Here is a 17934-nt window from a genome sequence, read left to right as displayed (position 1 = left end):
ACATAGCTCCTCACGCTGCTTCCGTTTCCTGTGCCAGACAGGCTTTGTAGAAGTGTAAGTTTGTACCGTGAACCACTGCCCCAAGGGAGACTTTACTGTGTGTCCCATTGGATGCACATCTTGACGCCTTCCCACTACATTTTCCAAAAAAAAAAAAAAAGAAAGAAAAAGAAAAGTGCTAAACTTTTTTTTTTAATGCTGATAGAAGGCAGAGCTGGAGGTGAGAATAAAACCCTTTGCAAAAAATAACAGCAATCGCTTGGGGCCCTGGGTGAGTGCTTTTTCCTGGTTTTGCATTTACGAAAGATAAAACGTTAAAACGTATAAAAAAAAAAAAAACAGTGCACTTGTTTGCTAATAAAAAAAGGCCGCGACTTGCAGAAGTGGGTGCATTGTGCCCTCAGGTGGCTGAAGGGTGTACTACAGCCATAGCTGAAAAAAAAAATAACACACCAGGCAGTAAGTAACCTTAGGATATTGGCTCTCTTTTGAATTTTTTCCATCCTTAGAAAAGGGAAGATTGTTGAGTTTGGGAGCGATACATCAGGATGTGGGCTCTGTATGCCTGATTTACACCGAAGTCTGAGTTGGTTCCGGAGCCAGGAATCGTTCTGTTTCCATTCCTTGGCTATTTCAAATGGCTTGGTTTTGCCCGCTGTTCATCTGAGGTAAATGGTTTGTTCCGGACACTGCTTGCTAAGACTAGTAAAAGAAATGCTCGGGCTTTCTCTCTTAAGGCAGAGTTCTTTAAACACTTCTTCAAAGGATGAAAAGCAGGAAGCTGTCCAATAGATAGACATGCATGAAGTGTTGTATGTTAAGATGCTCCACTATAACATAACCATAGAGCAAAAGGCTCACCAAGCACAAGGTGAACCAAGTCAGAGAATGTACACAGCGAGACCGAGTCAGCTGAGAATGTAAGAGAGGTTCTGGGTATTCATAAAAAGTGCTGTGCACACACACCAGGCTGCTGAGGAGGAACAGGGCGCTGTGAGGATTACGATTCTGTCCTAAGAATTCTACTCACTAAACCCTAGCTCCCTGACGATCCCTTGGAATCAGCCCTCCACCCATCCAGCATGCTGCAACCCTCACAGTAACCATTAAGACTTCACAGGGGTATGCGAGGCACCTACTTGTTAGGCTAGCACAGACTTTCTGGTCTGAGAACTCTCGACTGAGCAGGAGGAGGCCTGGAAACAGCTAATTATCCATCAAAGAAACTGTGTTCCGACGGACAGCCTCGTTCTCAGCAAGCACAGTCCTCCACGGCAGTCCAATAATTAGATAAACAAGACTCCGGAGGCTGGGCTGAGAGACGAAATGCACTTTATGTGGCTTTCTTTAATGTAATCACTAGTTAAAAGGCCGGCACGGAGTTAACAAGCTCATTACAAATGCTTCGTCTGTGATCTCTGCACACACCCCCATGGCAGCTACCGGATAAGATGCCCTTCAAGGCCTCGCTGGGACTGGGCCCCAGCTCACACTGTTTTTATTCCGCTCCCACCACAAGGCAGCTGGCACTTCTATCGCCAGCTGCTGGGCGGCAGGAAAAACAGGGGTTGATTCCAATGCATTCTTAGGCAAACAGATAGCCTTTCAAAAAAAAAAAAATCAGGGCCATGGAAACAGGAATGCAGCTCAGACTCGGACAGTCTTTTTTGTCAACCTTAGTTTGCCACTTTTGAAACTGCTGTCATTCTCTTGGTGACTTCTCAGAGCCGCGGCCTGGGTCAGTCTCAAAGGACACCTGTCTAGCTCAATCCCTCCACAGAGGTTGGACATTGATACTGTGGGGTAGATCCACCCTTCCTGCCAATACTGAGCAGGCTGGATATGGTTTCAGAAGGCCAGGGTCCCTGATGTGGGAGACCCAGTCACTTTTGGGAATGACACTTCTCAGTTTGTAAAGTGATCGCAAGCATCTGAGCAAGTGCTCATTTTGTTCAAGCCCAGCGCTCGGGAAGCCTGAGCCGTTCTGTTAGGGTGGGCCTTGGGGCCTTGCTTCACAGCAGCTGGAATAAAGCAGAGGTACTGGGGGCAGTGTCCACGCAGGATACACAATGAGTTTGACGGAAGACACTACAGAGGCACAGTCAACAAAGGAGTTCCCCGAGGAGGTGGAGGAAGGCCAGGCTGGGGGTTGACATCTGCCGTTAGACTCATGGTGATAGCTTCCTTTCATGGTAAGGCCATACCGTAGGCTGGGTAAAGTGACTAACCTAGCCCTAAACTTGTGGCTTTGTCAATGGACTCATTCACTGTTGGGCGCACCAGATGCGTTTATTCTCTGGAGGTCACAGCTATCTAAGGTATTTATAAGTTAAGCCTCATATCACATTTGTGAGATTAGGTTTCATAAATTGACGTGCTCTTTGGTGTTCATTTTCATATATTTTATTTTTTTTGGATCGTGTAATGGCTTGAATGAGAAGATCTTCCCTAAGCTCACATGTTTGGATGCTTGGTTTGCAGATAGTAGAACTGCTTGGGAAGGATTAGGAGGTGTGGTCTTGTCAGAGGAGGCGTGTCACTGGGAGTGGGCTTTGAGGTTTCAGAAGCCCATGCCATTTGCAGTTATCAATCTCTTTCTTGTGTTTGTGGATCGCATGTAAGCCCTCAATACATAAGGACCAGAGAGGAAACACGGAAATTTAACACCGCAAGTTTAGACAATATGCTTTCTAAATTCCTTGAAGTTTTAACGTAGCAAGTTGTTTACAACATTCTTTCCATACGCATGGTATTGAGACACAGTAGCTTGGCACTAAGAACAGGTCCCTCCCTCACCAAACTGGAAAGAAGTGCCTTCTGTCACTTCTAAGAGTGAAGATCTGGTTCCAGCCGAGTGGCCTTGACCATCCTCTGGTGTCAGGACAACCAAAAAAGACCAGTTCTGCATCTGCAGGCCTGTTTCTCAGGACACCATTCTGGGTGCAGAGCACCAGCCTAGACTTGCTCTCACTCCCACATTCTGAACGGCTCAGTGCACAGATGTGTTCCAAATCCTGCACTGATGTGATTAAGGGATAATGTCTGCAGTAAACGGCTCCTGCGGGGGATAAAATGCTGAGGGGCAGTTGGGTAGCTCTAGGATTCATTTGGTGTAAGTTTATTCCCATGCCACAAACTTCCTCTTCCAATTATAGGATAAGGTTTCCACAAAGGTGGAGACACAGCCTCTGTAAGCAAACAGGGTCGTGCCTTCATCTTCCTCCAGGGAGTGAGGAACAGAATGACTACCATCTACAAATGCTTTGCTCTTCGAGGAGGGTGTTTAAGAAAATGAAGAGTTGCTGCTTCAGGATAAATGAAGTTGGGGCACCTGTGTGTCTCACAAACACCAGAAGGAGAGCTCCAAGTCTTATTGTGTGGCACCTAAGTGTATGGAAGTGTTCCATGTCTTACTGTGTGGCACTCGAGTATAGTTCTCATGGTAACTTTTTACTTAGTGCCCTACTAGCCTGTCCTTTTTAGGCCTCATGCTAGTGAACCTGCAAGATGCATGTGTGGTGGGGACAGGTGGGCTCTGAACCCCCTTGCATGTCACACAGGAAAGAGTGGGGGAGGAACTGGAGAGATCTCATGCACCACTAGGAGACGAGGTAATCATTCAATTTTTGGGGGAAAAAGTAGCAATACAGATGCAACTGAAAACAAGTATCCCTTGTAACCCAGTAATTTCACTTCCAGGCATATCCCCTAGGGAAATTTTCACAAACACTTACAGAGGGACAAGACACAATCTGTGACTTTGCAGAATTAGTAGGAAACACATAAGTCAAGGCTAGGGAGATGTCTCAGCAGTGAAGGGTACTGGTTGCTCTTCCAGACAACTCGGATTCAATCCCCAGCACCCACACGGCAGCGCCCAATGTGTTGTCTGGGAAACCTGCCCTCTTCCGGCCTTCATGGCACCACACGGGCGTGTGGTGCACAGACACACATGCAGTCAAGACAGCCACATGCACTAAAGTAAATAAATTAATTTAAAAAAGAGAACCACACATGTCAGGCTAGGGAGATAGCTCATTCATAGATATAGCTTGTAGGCCAAGTGCCTGCCAGGCAAGCATGAAGACTTGGGCTTGACACCTCTAAAAATCGGAGCATGGCATCATGAGTTTATGATCCCAACACTGGGAAGGCAGAGACAGGAGAACCATTGAGCAGACAATCCAGAGTAATCTGTGAGCCCCGGTCCCAGTGTGAGAGAGAGACCTTGACCCTATAAACAAAGTGGGTAAATCACAAAGCTGACTTCTGGACTAACACACACACACACACAAATACTTAACAAAAGGCAAATGAAGAACACAGACAGTGAATTGATAAATAAAATATGGCCTCTTTAGACAAAGGAATACTACACAACAACAACAAAAAATTAATATGGCTCTACATAAATCAATACTGATATTTAAAAAAATACAAGTTGTTCCCACTGGTTAAACTCAGGACTAACTCAAAAGAAAAATGAACAGTTTAGCATAATGCATCAAGTTAATAACATGTATGAGTGCATAGCAATACTCAAAAGAGAAAAAAAAAACACTGTTGAGTGAAAAAATCAAAGTACCTAATACTGAGGCCCAAATGAATACAAACATAATAGCATCAATATGCACAAATGTGTATGTGTGTGTATGTGTGTGTGTGTGTGTGTGTGTGCGCGCGCGCACAGGACCAGACATGAAAGAAGGGCACACATAAGCTCATGATAGTGGTTGCTGGCAGGGCTGTGCTTTGGCTGTGAAAAGCCCTCACAAGCTCACATATTTGAACACAAGGTCCCCAGCAGGCAGTGCTGTTTTGGAAGGGCTGTATGATCTTTGGGGGATGGAGCAGCTCTAGAGGAAGTGGATCACTGGAAGCCAGCCCTGACTCCCTACCTGCTTTCCTATTGGCCACGATGTGAGAAGGTACCAAGGAGACCAGATGCTCACCCCTCCACCAATGAACAACATGCCATCATGCCTTCCCTTCTAAAATGGGCCATGTCCTCTCAGTCTGTGAATCAACAGAGACCCTTCCTTCCTTCCTTCCTTCCTTCCTTCCTTCCTTCCTTCCTTCCTTCCTTCCTTCCTTCCTTCCTTCCTTCTTTCCTTCCTTCCTCTCTCCCCCCCTCCCTCCCTCCCTCCCCCCTCCCTCCTTTCCTTCCTCACTTCCTTAAGTTGTTTCCTGTGTTCAATCTCAGCAACGAAGAAAGAAAGCACCTCAGGCAGCAAGGCAAAGGGACTCAACACGGTGATAGGAGCAACTTTGTGATACCAGGAAAACTTGATTGGATATTTAAATGAAATGCAAACCCCACAAAATGTCACTGACAGATGGTGGAGAAAAGATGCTCAGTACAGCATTCTCCCCCACATTTCAAAAGCAAAAAGCCTCTCACATAAGTAAGAGCACACGAGCGGCAAGGCTTTGGATAGATGTGTGCTGTTAAATGTCCCTGCAAATTCCCTAAAAGGTCAGGCAACGAGGTCACTTGGGAAGCGCAGCAACCTCGCCTGCAGTCCTATGGTGTCTCACTCTCTGCCATCCAGTACAGCAGTCATGCCACTTGCTTAAATTAATTGAAACAAAGTAAAGATGAAATTTTTATTTCCTCTATCGCATTAGCCTAACAACCACATGCTAAATTATGGGCCGCATCTTGGGACTACTCTGTCAAACTAAGTAAGTTTCCTGGACAGAGCTGAATTTTGTTTGCTATTGTTTTGCCTGTAATCCAGACTGGCCTGGGGCTCATAGTGAAGCCGCAGCTGGCCTCCCATCTGCAATTCTCCTGCCTCAGCTTCCTAGTAGGGGATTAGGCATGTGGCACCAGGACATTTTAGTTTCTCTTTTCCTTAAAGACCTTCCGCATGGAAGGAAGTCGCGGTGATAGGTTTGTTTCTTTTCTGTTTTTCTTTTCTCCACTTCTGGTTAGAAGACACCTAGCAAATCTATGACAATTATGACTGGAAATCGCATTCTTGTTGCAGAGAATAAGACAAAGACTCTCTTAGGAGTGACCTCACAATCGTCTGTCGTTCCGAGACATCACATTTAGTGTCTACTCCAACCCAGGAAGTAGGACGAGGCTGGGTGTGGAGGAGTGGATTATCACAACAAGAGCCCACGCTTCTCACCTGTACACAGTGTGGGGGACATACACTTCCCGGATCGGAAATTCCAAAACCTCCTTGTGCGGACGTGTCCGGTTTTCAGGAAAGGGCTTGACGGGCAGCATCTCAGGTGTCAGGCAGCAGTTCATCACATCAGGAGCTGGGGATACCTCCAGCCTAAGAGAGCCTAGAGCAAGTCATGGGGTGGGGGAATATTTACTGAAATTTGTCATGTTAAGAAGGAACCCACAATTACTGAGCTGGGTTTCTTTCAGGAGAATAAGGGTAAGCTGTGGGACTGTATGTGTTTTGGGGTTCCCAGATATTTTCCTGTACCTTGGGAGAAAGGCCTGTCATGCTACATTTTGAAATTAACGTTTTATGGAATGAAAGTAAGGGACTATAAAATGAGTAGGAATGGACTAGAACAGTCATTCTCTACTAGGAATAACTAGAACAGTGGCTCTCCACTAAGAATAACTAGAACAGTGGCTCTCCACTAAGAATAACTAGAACAGTGGCTCTCCACTAGGAACAGACTAGAACAGTGGCTCTCCACTAGGAATAACTAGAGCAGTGGTTCTTCACTAGGAATAACTAGAGCAGTGGTTCTCCACTAGGAATAGATTAGCACAGTGGCTCTCCACTAGGAACAGACTAGAACAGTGGTTGTCCACTAAGAATAGACTAGAACAGTGGTTGTCCACTAGGAACAGACTAGAACAGTGGTTGTCCACTAGGAACAGACTAGAACAGTGGTTGTTCACCTGTGAATTGGACCCTTTTAAGGGGATTGCATATCAGATACACTGCATACCAGATATTTATATTACAATTCATAATAGTAAAAAAATTACAGTTATGAAGTACCAATAAAATAATTTTATGGTTGGGGTTCACCACAAGATGAGGAATGTATTAAAGGGGCGCAGCATTAGGAAGGTTGAGAACCACTGGACTACAAGGTCCAGTCCAGATCTACTGTACTACAGTTATATATGTTGAACAAACAAACACCCCAGACTTCCTGGTATTGGTAGTAATAAAAATTGGTGGACTTTGGTTGAGTTCTCTGGCTTCCAAAGATGCTACAGGAATGAAATACGGGCTGTTGCTTGAGGATAAGGAAGTCTCTTCAACTGCCAAAGCATCCAGCTCGCTATTTATTTATTATTTGCTTTTGTTTTTTGGTTTTTCAAGACAGGGTTTCTCTGTAGCTTTGGAGCCTGTCCTGGTACTAGTTCTTGTGGACCAGGCTGGCCTTAAAGTCACAGAGATCTGCCTACCTCTGCATCCCGAGTGCTGGGATTAAAGGCATGCAGCACCAATGCCCAGCTCCAGCTTTCTTTTTAAATATTAGACTTCCATATATTTTGTGTGATAAAGGGCTGGTAATCTGTCCAAACAATTATCGGATTATTTGAGAGACCAAATCTAAAGCATACTTTTGTTTCAGAATACATCCTTTTCATGAGTGAGAAAATATTAATAGATTTGTCAAAAATCCAGAGCAATTTAGATTCTTAACTTCAAACGCAAAAATCTATATTGCCATTGGCAGCTTAATAAATTAAAGTATTAAACAAGAAATGTCAACCACAGATTGACATTTGGGCACAGTTCAAGAGCATCATAGTTAGCTTCTGTTGACAATTTGACACAAACCTAGAGTCACCTGGGAAGTGGGAACCTCAAAAGAAGAATTGCCAGGATCAGACTAGCCTATGGCCACATCTGTGAGGTATTTTTTTTTTTGATTGCCAATTAGTGTGTGGGAGCACACCCCATGGAGGGTGGTAACACCCTTAGGCAGGTGGGCCTAAGCTGTAGAAGAAAGGCTGCTGAACATGATCCTGGAAGCAAGCCAGTAAGCAGCCTTCTTCCATGGTCTCTGCTTCAGCTCCCAAATCCAGGATCCTCTTGAGCAATTAGCCTGGCTTCCCTCGGTGATGGACTACAGTGTGGAAGAACAAAGCCCAACAAGCCCCTTCCTACTCTGAGTTGCCTTTGACAAGTGTTTTATCATAACAACAGAAGCAAACTAGAATGAAGAGGCTAAAGAGATGCACACCTGGGATGGACTTGACTCTCCGCTGTAAGGATGAAGATCTCTTGTAGTCAGCTAAAAACTTGAACAAGTCTTCATCACTAAGGCGATCTCCCTCCTGCCAAGAGATGCTCTGGGTTAGTGAGGGGAGGCTGCTGACTCCTGGACTGGGAACCAGCTATTTCTAAGATTCCCCCACCCCAAATGTCATTCTTTTAAGTATTATTTTGTTTATTCCTTCTCTATTTCTTTCTTTTCCCCTCCCCTCCTCTCTCCTCCCTTGATTCTTTTCTCTTTCCTGAGATAAGAGTCCCACCAGGTAGCTGAAGCTGACCTCCAACTTGCAACCCTCCTGTCTCATTCTCCTGAGTGCCACCATACCTGGCTTATGGGTTCTATTCTAACAAGTCTTTCATAGAAATTAATCTGGCAGGTGGCCCTGAAATCTCTGAGTTCAACTACCACTGCACAGTGTTCTTCACAGCTGACCTTTCAGCAGCATTGCTGAAGGCAGAGCTTCCGCTGTTCTCCTAGGCAGCTGCCTGGCTTGGAGGAACCAAGGTCACAGGCTTCTGCCTTGTTATGTCAATCAACTAAGACTCTATTTAGCCCCTGAAATGCCGACTGCACTTCCTCCTTCAGAGGGGAAAAGCATCTTCACTGTCTTCACCTTTGTCTTGAATAGGGAAGGCAGGTATAAGCCCCACCCTCTACACACCCACCACGGGACAGATGCCCGGTCAGGAGCACATCTGCATGGCCTCTAATCCCTGCAACAACTCAGCTGAGCAGATGACACTAATTAACTCCTTTCATTACCCACTAGGCTACTCCTTTGGACTCTGATATCCTCACTAAAACAAGACCAACTTGGTGGCGCTGTAACACAGATACCTGTTTGAAGAAGGTGTTGATGGCCAAGGTGGTGCCTTTGAAGTTGGACCCAACTCCATTCTCCTCCAAGGAGAGGGATCGCTCAGAAGACCTCCTGGTCTGGGACAAACTCCTCCGCTCACCTGCAGAGTTTCTCCCTTTAAGGAGAACAATTGTCATTCTAACATGTTGGAACACACACCAGTTATTGCTGAACCTGGCTGTCCTTGAGAATGCAATTTTACCTACACAGTGTTCAACCTTTCTTAATCCCCCTCCTGATGTTCTCAGCACTCTTACAAGAGGAGAGGACTGGCCTGGCGGTGGTGACACACTCCTTTAATCCCAGCACTCAAGAGGCAAAGGCAGGCGGATCTCTGGGAGTTTGAGGCCAGCCTGGTCTACAAGGGCTAGTTCCAGACCGGCACCAAACCAAAGCTACAGAGAAACCCTGTCTCGGGGAAAAAAAAAAAAAAAGAGGAGAGGACCCTACCCTTCTTCCTGCTGGTGAACAGAGATGGCCAGATGTCACCCTGCTGGAGTCTGGAACTAACCAGTCCAGGGTCCGCTGCTAGGCTGTTGAGTCACCCCAGTGTTTGTCTAGCTTTTCCCCTTGCATTCCACTGGGGAGCACACATGCTCACCCATCCCTGAAGGCACTGGGGACTGAAACCAGCTTGGGTACATTCTGGATCACATCTGCCTCTGTTCTAGTGTGGACCGGGTAACGTAAGTGCCTTGACTGACCTTCCCAATGGAAACCAGACAGGGTGGAGGCTCTCAAATGCTAGTGCTTCCTCATCTTTGTTTCTTCTGAAGAGCCAGCTTGAAACCTTGTGTCTTTTACTCTGCGAAGTCTAGGCTGTCTGTTACAAACAGTCCATTGTCGGGAAGCACAGCTCTTCATTCACTGACAGCTCTTCAACCGTCGTTCACGCCTAATTCTCACACTGACACTGAATAAGAGCACTGGCTCCCTAAATGCCACGGAAGGCATTGGGTCTCTGGTTAGGAAATCAGCTTCCGTGCTCAAGTTAAACTATCCCTTAGACCTAACTGACATCCATCTTGGCAAGTCCTCGGCCCGAATGACTTGGGCATATTGCAAACGCCTTCTGAGTTCCCCACACTTTCAAATACGTCAGTAAATAGAACAGGCACCTTAGAGAAACTGGACGTGAAGGTCAAAAGGGGCGGGGGGGGGGGGTGAAGTTTACTGGCAATCGGAAGGAATGCAGGAGTTCTGACTGGCGATTACACACGGGTAACTCCAGGAGAGCAGCAGCAGGAACAGTCACCCTGGCCTCCACCCAGAAAAGGGCAGCATTTCAGAAGTGGCAGAGCCAAGGAATGTAAGAAACATCCAATGGTAGCCTCAAATGCTTGCTGAATAAAAAGGCGTTTAGGAAAACAGAAACTCCACCACGGGTATTGGGTATGGGTCTATTGAAAACTGAAATCACTTGGACACCTCCACCCTTGACTGTAGAAGTCACTGGTTCACATCTATGGAGAGGTAATGAGAAGAGGAGTCTGAAACAAGTAAGAATAGTAACTACTGGTTACCTGCTTACCTTTGGTACTGATTCTCATAGGCAAAATAGACTTTAGGAGACCAGAAATTTTGCTGAAAAGTCTGAGTTTTGCGTTTCCGAGCTTTGAACAGTGCTGACTCTTCTCCATGGGAGCTAACCACAGTTCCTTTGTTAACACACTGTGGCGCTTACCACTTGTCCTGGTTATTTTCCAGCACTTTAATATTTGACATGGGAAGGTTACTGAAAATTAACTTTTTTTTCCTTTTTATTGGCTTTTTAAGATAGGGTTTCTCTTTTGGTAGCTTTGGAACCTGTCCTGGAACTTGCTCTGTAGATTAGACTGTCCTTGAATTCACAGAGATCTGCCTGACTCTGCCTCCTGAATGCTGGGATTAAAGGCGTGTGCCATCACCGCCTGGCCGAAAATTAACTTTTTAAAGCCTTAAAAGTCCACCCAAAGTTCTTACTATAAAAGTATATTTAAGGCTCCATAAATGCTCACGGTAATTGATTAGTGGGGGTCACTGATCAAACACATGCCGTTCAGTTCTCCACTTACGATCTTCCTCTCAGCTACCTCTACACTCTCCCATTGGCCCAAGTCCTTACTAAGAGCAGATAACCACAAAGCTGGTAAATGGGGTCCCTGCACTTCCCGTTGCAGATGGAGATCTTACCAGCCACAGGCTCCACGTCAGTGCTCTCTCTTTCAAGGGTGGAGACGTTGAAGAAGCTTGCTAAGCTAATGGGGGCCCAGGCAAAGGGCATCCGGTATTTCCCTAGACGTTGGCAGAAGGATTCAGCTTGAAGTTTTAGTTTTTCAACCTTTTCTTTACTCTGGAGGAAGATGGGAAAAGACAGACGAAACAAACAAATGTCAGTACCAAGTCAACCGCCTTAGGAACAACAACAACAACAACACAGACAGGGTGAGCGGGGTGGGAGGGATGGACTGGGGTGGAAGGGGTGGACGCGGCTACAGTGAGGCAACAGGAAAGCAACAGCTTAGACTAAAGTCCAGCTGCTAAGGAAGCAAAGGCTACTGAAGGAAGAGATTTTTAAAAGGACATCAGTCAGTTAGCAGACGACATTTTCTGCTATGAAGACATGCCCTAGGCTTGTTACACTAGCCAACATGCAAACACTTCATTTACCCAGATAACTTGTATTCACCTGAGAAAAACTTGGGAAAGAAATGCTAGTATGTCATCTGCCAAAGTCCAAGAGACTCTACTTCATAAAAGCCGCCTTGTAATTCTAAAAAGATCCTTACATATTCCTAACAATGCTATTGTTGTTGGAGTTCTTCCTAAATTTGTACTCACAGATTTTAAAATGCAAGTATCTGTCTTTATTTAGTTCAATCATTTGTATTTGAAGGTAACAAGATAAATTCTAAAAGGGCCACATTTTAAAAACCATCGTGGGAACTTGGGCAAATTGGTACCGGGAAAAGTCTTATTCATGGCTTTGTGACCTATCATGTGCCAATTAATTTATGATGAGCAGAAGCTGCAGCTGGTCCCCAACTGCTAATCTGCATAAGACAATACCCTGTGCTGTTGAGGAAAGCCAGAACTCTTACCCTCTTCCGCTTGTGGGGCTTTGGCGATGCTCCCAATCTGTGTGTAGCCAGAGCCTCGGAACCAAGGCAACAGGTGTAGCTTGGTGTGAGCCAGAGTTCACACTGGCATGTGCATCGTTAGTGTGTTCAATCATGTATTTTTTTTTTCAATTATTGTCAGGTCAGTAACTGGTTTCTCTTTCCTCTCTCATGTATAATTTACTCATGTTTCAGATGGGAAATATTATAGTCTAACACTATTAACTATTCTGTGGAACACTTTGGAAATTTGTTTATCCTCAGATGTCACCAGTACTTAGATGACCGTACCTTTCCACCATCGCTTTCTTTGATGACCATATAGGGTTCTGCGCAGTCTGCAATCTCCCCCTGCTGAAGGACCTTTTCAATCTAGGAACAAAAATAATATTAAAACAAAATGAGTGAGCTATAGTCATATAATGGGATCCATGCAACCATAAAATCATGTTTAATGATAATATTTGATGTTCATTACATATGCTCTTCAATGTTAATATACAAAAATATACAGTGGAGTTGGAGGCTAGTGGTACACGTTTTTAATCTCAGTACTCAGAAGGCAGAGGCAGGCAGATCTCTGAGTTTGAAACCAGCCTAGTCTACAGAGCAAGTTTCAGGACAGCAAAGGCTACACAGACAAACCCTGTCTCAAAAAAAAACCCCACAATAAGTATGTACGTGTGTGTGTGTAGTGTGGAGACTACCACAGAATTTCAGAGGAGAATAAGGAACAAGACATATTAAAAAGATGATAATGGCAAATGATAACATGATGGCAAATTTTTATATGATGGGATTATGTGTATTTTTTATTTCCTTCCTATTGCTGATTAGAAGTTTCTATTTTAAACAATAAACACGTGTATATCTACAATAAAAATGCAATGAAAGTTATTTTATAAAACAAAACCCAGGAGACACATGTAGGAAGTGAAAAGCTCATTTTCTTTATTATTGCTTACAAAGTAAAAATGAGATATGGTCTCTGTAAAAGTCAGGCTGGGAACTAAAACCTTCCACAAAATGAATAAATGAACAGAATAAATCATCTGTAATTGTGCCCTTGTATTTCCTGTTGAGGCTGCTTCTCTGGATTTAACAGACAGAAGGAAACGTCTTGAGATGGGTGTCTTCTCATTCTCCTAATGAGTGCTAGCCCTACCAAGCATCTGCTTCTATTTTCCTTCAAGTTAAGGTGTTGCCAATCAATTGTCATAAATATGGGCACCGTGTTTAGGGGGAAGAAAGGGAGAAATTTCTGATGTTCTAATTCTTTATTCAGGGAAAATGTAAGTGACCTTAGGTGCTAAGATTTAGCCCATTAGCCTGTGTCATTAGTTGAGACTCCCAAAGAAGAAATCTGGTCAACATATGCCGTGGGCACATTCTTAATAGGCACCATCATAAGTGAGGCAGAAACTATTCAAATCTGAATATCCGACTGACGGAGGTGTGTTCAATGGAGTTTCAGGGGAAGTGACACAAAGCTGCTCAACTTCAGTGGGTAGACCCAGTAGAGAGGCTCTTTTTACAAAAGAGTTGTTTAAAAGTCCATCCCACTGCCAGCAGCATAAGAAAGGCAGGTTCTGAGAAATGAAACCCACTGGAAACATGGGTGAAAAGGACTTGAACCAGAAACTGACCAGTGTTCCCGATCACCACCAGCATTCATTCATTCTTCATTCAAAAAGTCTGCATTATGTTAGCTGCTGGGGAGAATAGCCATGAATACAAGAAACATGGCTCCTCTTCTCCCAAAACTCACAAACAGGACCCCACAGAACAAATGGAAGAATTTGTTTGAAAGTCCATGAATTCAAATAATGAAAACAAGGTCTTGTCTGTTGGTAGTGGAGCACACCTTTAATCCCAGCACTCAGCAAGCAGAGGCAGGTGGATCACTAGGAGTTTAAGGCCAGCCTGGTCTACAGAGTGAGTTCTAGGACAGCCAGGGCTACACAGAGAAACCCTGACTTGAAAAACCAAAGCAAACCAAACAATACCAACAAAACACAAGGTCTTTAACGTAAATCTTGAGTAGAGATTAAGACTCTTTCAAAGTTGGCATTTGGAGCCCAGTGGCAGAGCCCTTGGTTTCCATGTACAAGACTGTGGACTCCATACCCAGCACCACAGGGAGAAAGGAAGGAGGGAACGAGGAAAGAAGGGATAGAGAGAAGAAGAAAAGGGTTCGTGTAAGAATCCTTCAGTAGGGACTCTGTGGTGAGGACTGGACATGCCTTGGCTTTAACTGAAACCCTTGGAAAGGCTCCTCAAAATCTAGAACCAAGAGAGTCTAGGTCTTGCTGCATTGGGCCACAATGACTTTACGAGAACTTCGGTCTGATATGAGCACCTCATGTATGGTCCTTCCTGGCTGATGTGTAGTTGTGTGAACTAGAACATGCGAGTCTTCATGTGTCTAGGCATATTAGAAACAGCTGAGAGTTTCAAGGTAAAGAGGCTACTTTCCAATGCACTTATTAAACCAGGAGAGGTGGGTGTAATGCCTACCTTATCAATTTTGAAACATTTTTTTAAAAGCTTGAGGTTCACACCCATCTTCTCTTGTGAAACAAATCCTTTCACACACTCAAAATCCCGAACTAAGCCTTTAAGCCTGAAACAATATCTCACCGTAGTATCTGTGATAGCTGAACTAGGTGACCCAACCTACTTAAGATCTTGATGTTCATCTTGAGAACAAAAATAAAGTGAGAAGCCCCTTTCTACATCACATGACATCTACCTGGGCTGTCTAAATATTACAACACCATTTACCATGTATTTGAGGGAAAGCAGCTATAATGATGGTCTTCTAAGAAAACTAGGCACCAAACAAAGAATGCTTTCCAGTGTAGATGTAAATTTCTTAATATATCTAGACACCTTAGAATGTGTTTGTTACTGTCAAGTCAGTACACCTCCACATTTAAAAATCTGAGAACACATGTAGTCAGTGGTAGCAACCAACAGATTTCTACTATTAGGTAATTATTGTAGGTTAATAAAAATCAAGGACAGTTGCAAATAAAATTAGCTCTAGAACTAGTGTGGTTTTGTTGATTGCTCATTGAGAGAATTGTATATTTAATAACAGGTCTGTCATAGCTGAAATTAAGCTTTACTATATGTCAAATTCAGTGCCACAGTGAGAAGCATGGGAAGGGTACAACAATAGCAACAGACACTATTCTTAACAAAAAAAATTTATTTTTATCATTTTCTTTTTTTTTTCTTCAGTTCCTAGGGATGAAATCCTAGACCTGGTACCTGCTGGCTAGTGCTAACAAGTCATCTGCGATCCTTGAGGTATACCTTCCAGTCCCAGGCATGGATTTTAAACTTTCAGAACCTTAAACAGGTTCCTTCAGGCTATAATCATCTTTGTGAAATAATATAAAGGAAGTACCCTCCAGGCTGCCTGAATTCTTAGGAATCTATATCCACTACTATCAGATCACATGAAAATCCAAGTGATACAGGCACAGGATACCAAGCTAAATGTTCCAAATATAAAAGTCTGATGGTCCATGAGATCAGACACCTGGGTTTACTTGTGTTGAACTATTTACAAATTTTTGCCTTGGAGAGTCAAAAAGTGTACCTACTTGGCTGGAGATGGCTAAACACCCAATGCTTGTTATCAGATTCAAACTAATCATAGGGAAGAGCTCTGGTCTATTAAAATCCTCTCATATGGTCAGTCTCCAGTTAAGTGTAGTCTATTTATACTGTGAAGTCTATGGATAACGGCCCACAGACCTTGAGTCTCACTGGACACGTGCTCTGTGATAACAGAGAGAGTGAGGGCTGGGAAGTGCACCCACATCTCACGTTGTCTGTCAGAGGCCAGACTGGGGATGCTGCCCTGCGGGACCTAGAGAAACATGAACGCCACCGGGAGACTGTCTGAGAGCTTGTGTTCCTTTCACCATGGCAACCTTCCACAGGAGGATGGCTGAGGGTGATCTCCTTAGTTAGGAAGGGCCAGGCTTTATCTGTAGCTGTGACAACTCATTCTCTACAGCACAGATGAGGAACCGAGTCTCAGGAAGCCTGAGTCACAGAAGACCACAAAGTTTCTGACCACACAATCAGGATGGCAACCTAGGGACCCCCAACCCCGGCCTCTCTGGTGTCCAAACAGAAGTTACTGGAAAGGGAAGAACTGCCGAGAAGGAAACAACCCAACCTCACAGACAACGTGACAACAACACGAACATCAGAACATGCAGCGTGGATTGTGCATCATTACCTTGACGACCAGGTAGATGTCTGAGGAGGGATAGGTGACTGAGAACACTGCAGACCTCGCCTGACTCGATGGGTCAACGGAGGGTGTGTGAGCTCGCAGGAACCCTTTGAACTGGTCAGAGTTCAGGTCACAGTGGAAATTTTCTGAGATCTGTAAATGAGCAGCAATGGGAGCAATTAGTCAGAGCTGTTCTATTCTTGGTCTAAAGGTGCTACAAGAGTGAACAATCACCCAGACTTAAAGAGACAGAAACCTGGTGATGGGGCCTTAGAACCTGTGCTTGATCCTGTGTTCCAGATGATTTTGTGCACATGAAAGTCTGAGAATTGCCGTTTTTATTTATGTATTTATATGCTTATTTATTTATGTGCACATATGTGTGAGAGTGTGAGTACCTGTGTTGCAGACAGAAGCCAGGAAACAGTATTAACATCCTCTTTCACCATTCATTGCCTATTCCTTCAAGACAAGATCACTCTTAAACCACGTGTGTGTGTATGCGCGCGCGTGAGCACATGCACACACATAGACTAGAAGCCAACAATCTTCTGTCTCCGCCTGCCTCAGAGCTGGGGTTCCAAGTGTTTGTGGGGAACCTGGCTTGTTATGAATGCTGGGATTTGAAGTCCAGTCCTCATCACTTCCATGCAAGTGTTCTTACCTGCTAACCCAGTCCTCCAGCCCTGAGAACTGCTGCTGAAACCAACTGAGACCTAATTTTTTATTTATTCTACTTTATGTGTATAGGCATGTTGTCTGAATGTATGTCTGTATACCATGTTCATGCAATGCCCAGGGAGGCCAGAAGAAGACATCAGATCTCTTGGGACTGGAGTTACAGATGGTTGTGAGCTACCGTGGGGGTGCTGGGAACTGAGGCCCTCTGAAAAAGCAGCTGGTGCTCTTAACCTCAGGGCCATCTCTCCAGCCCCCAAGACCTGTTTGTTTTGACATCTAATCTCTTCGTTAATACCAAGTCCATCTATTATGTTGTTCCAGAGCTTCACATTTCCTTCAGTGCAGCCAGCTACGGGTGAAGAATGGCAGAAGCATGGCTGTCATCCTATTGGGGTTACAAACGTCTAAACTACAGAACATCAAAAACCTCAAGGAGGAATCTTGGGCCACTGAATTATTTCAGTGGAAAAATATTTTATAGTTGGTGATATCTTCACCATGCAGTGAATCTATCAATTAGATATTTCAATTTAGATATTTGCTACGCATGGCATCTGCCATTCACAATGAACCCATTTAGTTCTCCCCCCCTTCTGTGTGTGTGTCTGTGTTTTTGTTTGTTTTGGTTGTGTGTGTGTGTTACATGCAGAAGAAAGAGAAAAATGCTCTTTTGCCTTCTACTTTATTGCCTTAAGACAGGATTTTCACTTAACTGGAAGCTCACAGGTTGAGCTAGATAGGCTGGTCAGTGAGCTCTTAGAATCAGTCAGTATCCTCTCCTAAATGCTGGGGATTCATATACCTGAAAATACACATAC

At 44.4% G+C, this 17934-nt stretch overlaps 1 protein-coding gene across 3 annotated transcripts in view; it reads right to left on the bottom strand.

The window, feature by feature from the left end:
• Dock8 (dedicator of cytokinesis 8) overlaps positions 1-17934 on the bottom strand; it is a 184598-nt gene that overhangs the window by 88930 nt on the left and 77734 nt on the right. For all 3 annotated transcript variants that reach the window (XM_050157606.1, XM_050157613.1, XM_050157623.1), the window contains exons 9-14: positions 16439-16588; positions 12469-12549; positions 11252-11411; positions 9058-9194; positions 8188-8281; positions 6141-6303 (exon numbers count right to left, since the gene is read on the bottom strand). In XM_050157606.1, the coding sequence (XP_050013563.1) occupies positions 6141-6303; positions 8188-8281; positions 9058-9194; positions 11252-11411; positions 12469-12549; positions 16439-16588 (785 nt within the window). The remainder of the gene's footprint in view (positions 1-6140; positions 6304-8187; positions 8282-9057; positions 9195-11251; positions 11412-12468; positions 12550-16438; positions 16589-17934) is intronic.

Source organism: Alexandromys fortis, unplaced genomic scaffold (genome assembly GCF_014885135.2).
Source record: "Alexandromys fortis isolate MF-2015 unplaced genomic scaffold, M_Fortis_MF-2015_v1.1 scaffold_10, whole genome shotgun sequence".
NCBI classification, from domain to species: Eukaryota; Metazoa; Chordata; class Mammalia; order Rodentia; family Cricetidae; genus Alexandromys; species Alexandromys fortis.
Note: the sequence above shows the minus strand (reverse complement) of the source record. Positions and strands in the feature narration are given on the sequence as shown.